Source organism: Salvia hispanica, chromosome 1, assembly GCF_029641045.1.
Source record: "Salvia hispanica isolate PSC_SH4W2 chromosome 1, Shi_PSC_v1, whole genome shotgun sequence".
Lineage (NCBI taxonomy): Eukaryota > Viridiplantae > Streptophyta > Magnoliopsida > Lamiales > Lamiaceae > Salvia > Salvia hispanica.
Window position 1 is genome coordinate 54,147,628 of NC_142692.1, and position 12,041 is coordinate 54,159,668.

At 38.5% G+C, this 12,041-nt stretch overlaps 1 protein-coding gene across 4 annotated transcripts; it reads right to left on the reverse strand.

Moving 5' to 3' along the window:
• Nucleotides 1-397: 397 nt before the first annotated feature.
• On the reverse strand, nt 398-11,599 carry LOC125222094 (callose synthase 5-like). Of its 4 annotated transcripts, XM_089066147.1 has the most exons (40): nt 11,343-11,599; nt 10,894-10,994; nt 9,809-9,930; nt 9,642-9,738; nt 9,452-9,562; nt 9,243-9,371; nt 9,059-9,151; nt 8,878-8,969; nt 8,615-8,741; nt 8,397-8,534; nt 8,249-8,325; nt 8,096-8,174; nt 7,894-8,016; nt 7,711-7,825; nt 7,236-7,573; nt 6,848-6,900; nt 6,691-6,751; nt 6,527-6,608; nt 6,391-6,440; nt 6,190-6,276; nt 5,928-6,050; nt 5,741-5,836; nt 5,539-5,622; nt 5,312-5,472; nt 5,076-5,199; nt 4,905-4,999; nt 4,710-4,809; nt 4,474-4,625; nt 4,187-4,296; nt 3,964-4,086; nt 3,818-3,886; nt 3,523-3,712; nt 3,327-3,438; nt 3,122-3,241; nt 2,923-3,038; nt 2,765-2,848; nt 2,498-2,610; nt 2,193-2,422; nt 1,030-2,064; nt 398-802 (listed from the first exon to the last, which is right to left on the reverse strand). In XM_089066147.1, exons 1-40 carry the CDS (start codon nt 11,530-11,532, stop codon nt 572-574), a joined length of 5,733 nt encoding a protein of 1,910 aa, XP_088922273.1. In that variant the 5' UTR covers nt 11,533-11,599; the 3' UTR covers nt 398-571. The 4 variants fall into 4 exon arrangements, with proteins under 4 accessions (XP_088922273.1, XP_088922274.1, XP_088922278.1 ...); XM_089066148.1 differs by lacking the exons at nt 10,894-10,994; nt 11,343-11,599 and adding an exon at nt 10,147-10,237; XM_089066152.1 differs by lacking the exons at nt 10,894-10,994; nt 11,343-11,599 and adding an exon at nt 10,010-10,100.
• Nucleotides 11,600-12,041: the final 442 nt, after the last annotated feature.

Here is a 12,041-nt window from a genome sequence, read left to right on the forward strand (position 1 = left end):
AATTGACGTTGTGTTGACATTATTCTTCATCAATTGACATCAAATCTTTAAATCTACGGAACACGTCATAGTTTGGAATCTGTTGATATCAAATCTTTAAATCTAACGGTCCAGATCATAGTTTGAAACATATAGGAAAGATGCCGTTTGTATTTTATGGCGAGGGTATTGTTAGTTCTGTCAGTTTCGTAGTTAACATCTTCAATTACAAGCTTAGTTGAATCACATTCAACGCCACCCAAGTTGTTGGAATGAAGATTGAAGAATATATAGAGAATAGCTAGCTAGGCCTTCTTTGTAGAATAAGGATATAACACACATGTCAAGTTTTGTGAAATACATATAAAACTCGTTTCTATTAAGTATACATAGATATAGATATAGAGGAGAGGAGAGAGAGGGAGAGAGTGGAGTGAATTCCTCCATCGCTTTTATTCCTTTTTCCCCGGATTTTGATAATACAAAATGAGTGGAGCATTATTCATTGAGAAAGAATATGCATGCATGCATGCATGCATGTTTGTATATCTAAAAATATCCATGCAAGGGTGCAGATAGATAGATAGATATATCACTTGTCCTTCTTCCCACCAGCAAACAGCCTCTGGATCTGGAGCCCTCTGCTGAAGGCCTGGTTGAAGAGGAGGCGTGTTTGGAATTCGATCACGAAGGGGAACCACGCCAAGATGGCCACCGGAGCAAAGATCACTAGCGCCATCAGGTACTCGTACCCTCTCGCCAAACCTCTCACTGACCCCCACATCTTCAGTTTCTTCACCGTCGGCCTGCATGCTTGCGCAATCTATACACCATTTCAAATATTAATTCGAAATCACACAAATATCAAATTGTAATACTGGTCGTAGTAGGGTCATATTAGGTTGCTAACTATCTTAAATTGCTAACTGTCGACTATGTCTACAACCTATGTTATAAATATCAACACGGACATTAGGTTGTTGGCATAGTTAGCAATTAGCAAATGGTTAGCAACCGATCGTATCCCAGTAGTAGTACATATCTCATTACCAGCAGAAGCGCCCATCCAGTTGGCAAGAAGGCTAATAAACTGGCAAATATATCTCCCACAGTCAACTCTAGGAACTTTATGGCAAGGATAAGTGCCACCACCAAAGCAACAAACACTACTAGTTTTATCATCCTGAAAGCCATCTGAAAATTGGCACTCAGCCTTGTCCTCCCCATTGACAAAACCTTGAAAATTATCATCGCGCCGACGATTAGCAGCCAGGAGAAAGCATAGACCAAGATACTAGTGTTATGCCGGGCCACGTGCAGGTGATACACAACTCCATACTGGTACAACAGGAACCGAAGAGCAAGGAAGATCTCCATCAGCCTCCCGAGAAACCCTGTGTGCTGGAGATGCTCTTGCTCCTCGTCCCACCACGACTCCCAACTCTTGCTCGCTGGAACACCAATCCCACCGCGGCTGCTCATCCACTTCGACCAGTCCTCAAAATCCTCCACTATCTTCTGCCATTCCGTTCCACATGGATTGAACAGAAACGGAGCAAACAGCCAGGACGCCACGAGGAACCACATCGATATTGTCACAAATACGTAGGTGTTGGAGTCAGAAGCAGCTGTACTATATGCTTTATAAACGATCAGCAAAATCATGAGTTCTAGAGCTTTTGTGAAGTGGCTTCTTGAGTACATTCTGTAGTTTTCCGCAAATTTTTCATGTCTAACCACAAAACCGCGCCCAGTGGCCCTGTACTTGGCTCCGCCATGTAGAACTGTTCGCCCAAAGTAATGAACCTTTGTCCCCAGAGAGAATGTAAAGAAGACAGATGACTGTTGAAGCTGCATGATTATCATATCACTAGCTGCGGTTCTGAACCCCCTCTCCAGTCCAATTTCCATAATCATCGGCAGTGCCATCAAAATACCTAGTTGAACAATTGATTGCGACGCCATGACTACCTTGAGACCATCGTTTCCCCTCATTCTGGCAACCTTGACTATTGTCTGTTCCAATCCACTCAGGGAAAGATATAGCTTACCGTACAAGTAGGCATACACTGTAAAGACCACCAGCTGCAAAACATCGACGAAAAAGAAAATTCAGCCTATTTCTATGGGACGGGGGAAGTATCATTTTAATCAAGTAACATTTTAATTTTCACGTGAGAAAACCAATGAAATTCAAAGTAAAATGGTCATACCATTGAGCTGATGTAGAACCCTATAGTTGTGTAATAAAATGACAGCATGCGGAAGAAATCAAAACGATGCCCCAGTCTGTAGATGTCACGGCTAAGTGTCTGCTCCCCATTACCACAAGCAACTTTGGCTTCAAAAAGTGAGATCTGGTTGAAACCAACATCTCGTCCCTTCCCAACTTGAATATATTCATGGTGAGTGACATTTCCACGTCGTAGAGTTGAATTGAAACCTACAGAAGGTAATACAAATCAGGGGATACATATATTGTATGCATATGTTTCAGCTATATAGGTTAAAGTTTTACCAGCAAATATATCTTCACTCAGATTGATTCCCCTTGAAGATTTGCTGATGCCTCCGCGGGTTATGTGAAAAATCCGGTCAAAAACATCTGGATGTCCATAATGGAACCGTACCCTATTTCATAAAACATTAGAGAAAATTGAATAAAATGAAAGTTCAACATTGCAGAAAATCAGATGGATTACCATAAGATTTTAGTACAATAGTTAATTATCATATGATTATTCATCTAATATGTGGTGGTGCGTTAGATAAAGAAACAACATACTTCAAAGGTCTGGCGAGAACCCTCTGACCAATTGTAACAAAGCTTGTTTCTTGGAGAGACATGAACCAAGCCAGGGATGAAACACTGGTTGAGCATTTGAGAGATCAGAGAGATAATCCAGAATTTGTACATACGGACAGAAAGTGAAACTCTACTACCTTCCAGTGAAAATATGCTCACGCACACCCAGGATAGTTGGTGGTCGCACCCCATGATCCCCGTTAAATTCCTCAAGTAGGTTGCGCATTTTAAAAGCTTCTTCTAAGTAGTTATCCTACAAAGGAAGCAAGAAAGAATGTTTAATTTTCAAGACAGACTCTTCATCAATCTAAAGAATACAGATGCCAGCAACTTTACTTGGTTCATATCGATTGTCTGGAGAGCTTCTCCACGCGTAAAAATGATTGCATGGTTTTGGTTTTCAGGTTTACCTTCTCCTATCTTCGCTGGCCCTGGTAGCTTTATACGGTAGATTTCCTTAAGAAGAAACAGACTAAATCAGTCTTCGGGTTGAATATATATTATTTACTAGAATTTTATGCAGAACTAAGAAAATATTTGCCTGATCAAGGTTATCAACAGCTTTGATTAGAACAGAGTAATAGACTTTCTGGCTTTTTCCACCGTCCCTTTCCTCAACTTCATCTATATAAGCTACACGAAGAGACGGATTACTGCAAAAACATAAGAGCGTGGTGTTGTAATAAAATGAGATTATCATCATCATTATTTAACATTGCCAGTATTGTCCAACTTACTTAACCATCAGATTTAATATGTCTGTTGCACGGCGATCTCCACAACGTTTCTGATTTCCATAATTCTGGCAGGTCGCAACGTAGGTGAATTTCATGTCAGCTACAGCATCTAATTGATTGTAGAAAGATCTTTGGCTCTTCCTTTCTTCCTCTGATGGATCTATCACCGTTTTATAACCTTCTTGTAATACTGCAAAAATTAGGCAGAACCAGTCACAAACATATTCTCTAGAATCATCCAATCCTGTTTGTTTTTAAGTTTCTCAGCTTGATTATCATTATAAGTTTTTCTTACCTTCTTCTGAAGCCATGTCAAGAAACGCCTGAAGCCTTAAGGCCCTTCTGTAGTACATCATCCCTCTGACTGCAAGACAAATAGAAATCACATAAAAAACTAGGGAGAACACGAAGATCACGAATAGAATGTGGGACTCAAATAACCTGTTCTGCTAAGAGTCTGTCCTCTCAGAGAGGCCCAATGGCGTAGTTGCAGTACATTTTCTTCATTGTCCCAAATTTCAGAACTTTTGCAATTTAAACGCTCCATGAAGTTATCCCATTCATCTGAATGAAAAATTTGAGTACATGCCATTAGATGGCACTATATTAGCTGATTATGATCCTGAAGACTATATGTTTTTCTGATTTGGAATATTAGTCGGACCTGGATATATCCGTTGGAGATAATAAATGATAGAAACTCCATCTTCATTTTCCATTTCAAGATCAGTCTTGGAGTAGAGAGTCTCCTCACTGTAATATGGAGTACACACACTGCATGCCGAATTGCCGATAAATACAGTTACTATGCAGATATGAAATAGAATGTTCCTCGGACTACAGCTTATAAACTTACTAAAAGTTCTAATGTATAGAATAGTACATGAGAAGCTGCTGTACAAATAGTTCTCAACATCATGCACACAGACATATTATAAGGTATAAGATCACCTGAATGACAGCATTTTGCGCACTCGAGGTGCATGTGGCATATTCATAAAAAGTGAATTGGAGAAAAATGTTATCCTCCGGCGTGCTTCAAGATTTGTTGGGACATCAACTGCTGATTCTTTAACAGTTAAGAGAAGATAGAGGCGCCGTATCTGTGGAAAAGTGTAGATAATAACACCACTTTTATCTCAAGATGTTATAAATTGGGATGTGTTCATAAATCCAGCTTCACATACCTGCTCTTCCCATTGAGCTGTATTTGGGGGAGGAAAAGCAATACTGGCGAAAAGTTGATTCCCGAAATCCTTGCTACCTTGACCAACTTCCGCAATTTCACTATATTCAATGTAGAAATTATAATACACTAAATTAGAATACTACAAGATAGTAAAGATAGTTTCTGTAAAATAAATACTGCAGCGTCTACAAACCGGATCTCATTCACCATCATATCACGGGTAACTAATTCTAACATATCTTGCAGCAGTAAAACAACACTATCTTTCTTGGATGGATCGCTGTCTTTCTGCGAGATAGAAGATTCACTCAGTTTCCACAGATGCCAAACTTATAGTTGAAGATTTTGATAAGAGCTGGCTTACCAATATCTCCACAAGTTGTATAAATTTCTTGCAAAGATCTGGCAAAGCCTTCATCCTGAAATTCTGAAGGAATGTATATTCTGATATGCTAGTTTCGATTTCTTTTATTATTCTTCCAGTTATCCTGTTCATGTAAAGCATATATCAGAATTTTAAATATAAACAAAGAAAATTATTTCGAATAGATTGAGGTTCAAATATGATACTTATCATATAAATGGTATCAGAATAACAACCTTTTCTCAGTGTCACCAGTGATCAAGGCATTGAGGATAAGTTTAAATGACTCGTAGCATTCAATCACGGCACATTTCATGTACTCATCAGCACATATCCGCCTCCAGAGGTCAGCATCCTTGTATCGAAAGTGAGTAGCCATATCCAGTGCAATTGGAATCTGCAAAGTAGAAAAAAGTGAAAAAATAATACAGACATGATAAAACTCAAAATGCACAACTTTCACCTTGCTAGCAAGCAAGAAGGGGGGCCACTGAATTGTTTTCAGGCTGGGATCAGATGAATAAGGAACAAGAAGCAGGTCCATCTCCCTGAGGTAAGTTATATAACTTTAGTTCACATCTATATGCAAAATTTCGTCAAATGGTAACAGAAAAAGATGATATTATATTATATAAGGAAAAAAAAAGTCAAAATGACTGAGCTTTCCTGTCACTTATCAGATCTTCTTCTCTAAAGCTACCAATAACATCATTCCACAGCTGTGCAAATTTTGTGGCTTCACTTCTTTTACTCGTAGTTACCTAAAGAAAGAAAAGACACAAATATTCTGAAAACTACGCTAGCCATCTTTATTGGGGAAATGAAGTGATATCTATATAGGGAGAAAGTAACCTGATCAAAGCTCTTTGAAAGTGAAAATCCTTTTTTCTTAGATTTATCAGATGGTACTAACTGAGTGTTGAATGCGCCAGGCAAAGACGTAAAACGAGACCGAAGCATTCCAAGAGTTCGAATCTGAGGGACAAATTGAAATTGAAGTGAATAGAGTGTGTAATTACTTTGAGGAGTATATAAAGTTATCGATTGGCAACACAATAACAATGTTCTCAGAATGATTCCACAGCTAATCGTGCACGAGATGTACTCCTTATACCTCTCCGAGACGATCAAGGGCTCCAATAAAACCCCCATACATGGTGGAGAATATGGCATACCAAATCTGGAGGTCCATGAAGTAAACCTGCACGTAAAGTCACAACTATGAAAGAATGGATAGTACAAAAATTGAGCAGAAAGAAATGGAAAAATAAATTCTAATGTGAAGCTATAAGATTCTGATGATAAGAATGCACACCAAGATAACTGGTGCCCATATTGCAGCAACAGCTCCAAAGTTGTGCTTAGCTGCATTGGTATGATATATTCAATACATTAAAATTGATAGGATTATTCTCGTGAACACTTTATATCCCACTATAATGAATACATACCATGCGGGAAGAATTCATGCCAAGTATAAGTAACACGTTGAATGCTCATTATGTCCTTAGTGGGCTTCTCCATAGGCTTTATCTGAAATTAAATGAGACATAATAATGACAGAGCAGTTGAAAGTATATGCATCCTATTCATTAACAAAAGGATGAGAAACTACCATCATAAAATAGCTGAATGAAAATTTGGAAGCCAGAAGTAGCACCCAAAATAGAGTATATCTGTTTTAATTACGACCGAAAAATCCAAAACAAAAAATAACATCAGTCTCAGATGTGAAGAACAGACCCAGAGATTAGAGAACTTGGGTGACATACTTGATAAGTGCAAATTGACTTTCATGCATTCCCCTTCCCACATAGATTCTTGGCTGAAAATGATAAGAAACTTTCACATCCAGGCATATGCTTATTCTCAGGAAACAGATCAATGCAAATAAGAGACTGCAATTGCTTTCTTACCTAGGTTAAAGAACGGATGCATCTCTAATATTGAGTAGTGAAACGTGTTATAGAATCTCTTTTTTCCCTCTTAACATGACTTTTAGAGAAGTACTTGGAAGATGACACTATTTGGCTAACTAGAACATAAATTTTCACCTAAATTTTCTAGATAATAGCAGATTCCTTCGAGTTATTAAATATCAGTTGGTTTGAACGTATGAGTGAGTGAAAGAGTAAAGAATAATGATGAGAAAAGATGTACCTGTGACCACCATAGGAACATCCTAATGATATGCCAATCAGAGTTCTCAATGAAACGTCGCAGCATGGGGAAAACAAATAAGGCTATATTTAATAAGTTTGGTGACAGGTATATAGCAACAGCTGCAATGTAGAGAGGAGGTACACCCTTGACATCATCAAGGAATGAAAACCCTTCTTTGATTTTGGTGAACGAAAATGAATTGGATCGGAGCAAATAACATGAAGGAAGGATGACAGCCCAGGCTAAGCTGACAATTAATTTCAGGACGGTTCTCAAAACTCCAGTGAACTTCCATCTAATATAGCCTGGGAAGTTGAGAATGATGTCCAGTATACCTATAGCAATTTCAAATAAATCTTGATTACATAAGCAACACAAAGACCTAAAGTCAAGTTGAAATGTGATTGATCAGGAAAAAATTGAGCCAATAATTTAAAGGTTTTTGGATGTATGGATAGAAGAAGAAGAATACTCTGAATGACACGAAGAAAGGCTGCTGTGATGAAAATGCTAGACATACGATACACATTAGTCGGCTGGAAGATGTTGAATACAGTAACATCACTCCAGGCTATGATAATCAAAATCTGCAGGGCAACCCTCCCATTCAGTACAATCACCTAATAATCTCAATTATGTCTTTCATCTTATATACCTGTAGAGCCAGAATAAGAAACGTCCACAGACGATCAAAACTTCGGAATATGTGCCAAAATGATCGTGTTTCTGCAAAGAATGATTTCCCCAGACTTTTGGGCCTTTTCGGAGCACTTTTCCCCTGAAACACCTCTGATACTCAGCAGACAAACAATATTTTGAAGCTAGCTAAATAAGTTCACAACTTTGGCCACAATTACCGGTTTAGGATCTTGTACAGATTTGAAAAATTCACCATCATCACGCATTGGCCATCCCAATCGGAAGCAATCCGGTGACCTATAGTAGTTTGACATATCCTAATTAAAAGCATGCATTATGAAGCATAGAAAATAAATTAATACTCTCTTTACCAAAAATACTCATTCAGGTCATCATAGTTGCACCAGGAAGTGTGGGGAGCTGTACCATTTTTACCTTTCTTAGCTTCCTGCAACCGTATAAGCAGCATTTGGTTATCTTTGGGCAGACATTAGTTTACAACTAATTTATCAAGAATACCTTATCAATCACTCGATAAATGGGCATTATAACTTTCCTCAAGAAAGACTCATCATCTCCACCATACGAAGGCTTGATGTTTTCTCCTGTTACTATGCTTACATTTCCCGCCAACAGTCCATGAAGTTCATATGCCATCTGAACATAATCATTCATCCAATTGAATACTAGTATATATGTATGTCACTTTGATCATGCATGTAAAAGATATCACTCACATTGTGAAAAATGTAGCATAGGCACTCGGGCATAAAGCGCAAATTGCCTGCTTCGCCCCAGATAAGAAGATAAAGCCCCATGTAAAGAATCTTCCTCTGTTGCACTTCCAGCTGACCTTGGGGGAGTCTGTGGGCAGTAATTATTGAAATATTAATCTAATCCAACAGGAGTTAAATTTTTTAAATGTACTAATGAAAATATGAAACTGTTGTAAGTTAGTTATCTAGTATTCACATAGCTGATTTTCAGACTTCCTTTTCACCTTAAGCTGTGTTTTCTACCCAGATATTTACACCATGTCTTGTAGTTCTTGAAGATTTTAATCAGCAGTGCATCAACAGCTCGATCATCAAGCTGAGGAAAAGCAACAGATTTTAAGTTAACTTCTCTAACACTAAAAATCTTGTATATATTCAGACGAGAAACAACTAGAGGAGACATACTTTGGCTTGTGCTTCGGGCTTGGGATGTAGTCTTATATGAATATTTGCAAGGAGCAATATCAAATGTTCCCTTTGATTCCTGACGCTGTCCTTCTGTAGATTGCAAAAGGAGCCAGCCAGCATTTAATTATCCTCATCTTAAAGCACAAAAGAGTTATCCGGTCCAACAATTCACAAGACATGCCTGAAAGCCGAACATCGCCCTGAGCCAATCAAGAAGGTCCAAATCCCCAGTCCTCTGCCGTTGTTGCTCAAACGATGACGGCCATGTTAAGCCACGAGTATTACGCAAAGAAGCTACAGCGGCCTTCACCTGAAATTTCGGAAAAAGAGGAATGACATGATATTTCAAACACACACAGGAGTTCTTGGGTTAAAAGGTGCAAATCCCACCTCTTCAAGCTGCATGATGGACTGTGACGCCCCAGCTGCATCCAAGGGAAGAATGTTAAACGGGACACAAAGCTCCGCATTCGCTTGGACGTCATTTGCTGCAGCCATAATCTGTAAAAACAGCAAAGCTCTGTCATGTCATGAGCAGAATTGAACGAAACCGTCTTGATTTAGGTAGATAAAAACTGACCTCGGGTGCAACCTCCTCGACTTTCTCGGTCTTGTTGACAGCACAAAGCACTTCAAACATCACCCCGGCTGTCTGGTAAGCTTTTCCAAGCTGAGCTCTGCCAAGAAGAACTATTGTTAACAATGATGAAAACATACATTATGAATTTGTGCTACAAAAGTGGGCACCTATCAGCTTGGTTGCCCTTGTTGAGTGCCAAAACATAGTTCTCATAGTATTGCTTGTAGTAGCTCTCGATTTCCCGTGCATCCGTCTTCTTGACCCGACGAGCCATAGATGGTCCATCCTCCTGAATACACGATTGGAAATCTATTCAACAAATCATCTATTATCCAATCTTTTGGCTTCATGTCAATAACCTAACCCACCAACAAGGGGATGCTATAAAATCAAAGAAGAGACAAATTCTGTATACTATAAAATTCGCCACTTCTGGCAACAGCAGAGCGAGTATGAATTACAAGGAAATACTATAAAATTAAAAAACAAATTGCATTTGAATTACCCGAATCTAAACAATGGTGAAAAGAGGGATGTTTGGACCGGCAATTTTCGAAAATTTTAGGGACTCGTAGTTTTATACTATACTCCTTAAAAGTTTGATTTTGTAAAAAATATTACTATGATTGATTAAATGTCATAATAATTTAACATTAGAAAGTTGAGATTAAGTATATATTCTAAATTCGCAAAATTAAGTGTTTTACATTATATGTATGAGTAATTTTCACCATTTTGTATTAATAGATTCATAATTCCATAAAATTGTCCACAAATGTATATTCCACCCGTCCCATTCAGTGGCGAATCTTAAGATTCGGAAATGGAGGGAGTTGAATATATATTACTACTAGCTTGGTTTAGGTCGAACATGAGTATTTTTCGGTCTTTGGGGGCAATGGTGAAGGCAAACGGAGGGAGCACAAATGAGGATTTTACGTCCGAGTAATGTGAAAGCAGTCTAATACTAGGTTTATATGTTATGTTTTTTAGGTACTCCTACAAGAAACCACTGCCCCTTCCGTGCGACTAAATTTCCCTTATCGGAACGTAAAATTATCATGTCCGCCCTCTCCGTTTGCAACCGGTGCCGCCCCGAATATTGAAAAAATAGCCACATCCGCACTAAATCAAGCTAAAACTATATATTTTGCCCCCTCCATTTTCGATTTCTGGATCCGCCTGCATGTTTAAACTTGCCTTGATGTTGGAATGTAGTGTGCCAAATGTTTCTGATAAATCATCAACGTACCCTTTGTAATCTTTGATGTAGACTAGTCTTGAACTGTCGCACACCACGTCCACTTGAACTCGGATCTAATCTGTGTGCCTTCTCAAAAGCATAAACGCGGCCTACAATAAAAAAATTTATTATTGAACTTGAAGTAGAAGAAATACATTATAGTCTTGTCTTGTTTGGTATCAAATTGAATGTTTAATTACGTGAACTTGAAACCCAAAACATACACATATTTACATAACAAAGTCCTAATAAAGAGCTTTTATTTTACTTACATATCAACAACACACAAACATGCATATAAAATACATATCAAAATCTATGAAAAATAAATCCGTAAATTTTGAATTCTTGGTAAATGCTGTTTTTTTTACAAAACGAAAACAAATACGTAGAAAACTATTTTTGTCAAAGAATTTAGAAATCATAAAAAGGAATTTGATAGGAAAAAGAGAGAATACAGAGGTAGGCAACGCGGGGGCGCTCGTGCTGGATCTCGGAGGCGACGCGGAGAATGGGTGCGATATCATACTGCAGCGAGGAAGGCACGACCTCGTTGTCGAACACCTCCATAGAGAAGGTGGTGGTGGCGCCGCGAGACGCACGGCGCGAGAGAGACGGCTGACGCCGGTAGTTTACGGAGGACGACATGGTGTCTGACGAGGCGAGGCGCTCGCATGAATTCTTCCCTCGCTCTCTCTCCGTTGGTGTCTGTCTCTACCACAATTCAGCACGGAAAAACCAAATGAGATTGCATGGATTAGCTTGATTGAACGTGTAGAGATACCAAAAAAGGAGAGAGGGAAGAGATATCTCTTATAACTTTAATTTCATGAATACCAGATGATGGAATCATGGACGGAGATTTCATTCATCACCCATATGTGGGATCATACGTGGCATTATATGAGTCTCTTGTGGACCCCTCTTTTCTCATTTTATGTGGACCCCATGTCATCTCACTTTTTTTATATTTAAGCACCTAGAGTCTCATCATCTACAAATTAAAATGTTACTAACATTCTTATTTGATTTTATGACACGTCTTATTCATTTAAGGATATTTATGTAGAAACATTTTGATTTTTGATTCGGCATGTGTTTTAAAATATGTAATACTACGTTGCTCCTTAGATGATGTTTATAAGTCCTAATCTCAG

Excerpts from the sequence above, each read along its gene's own strand:
- LOC125222094 (XM_089066147.1), bottom strand. The coding sequence starts at position 11,532 with ATGTCGTCCTCCGTAAACTACCGGCGTCAGCCGTCTCTCTCGCGCCGT. Across the intron at positions 8,970-9,058 it reads AGCCCGAAGCACAAGCCAAA|CTTGATGATCGAGCTGTTGA; the intron begins GTATGTCTCCTC and ends GCTTTTCCTCAG. Across the intron at positions 6,609-6,690 it reads CATTCAGCTATTTTATGATG|ATAAAGCCTATGGAGAAGCC; the intron begins GTAGTTTCTCAT and ends ATTTAATTTCAG.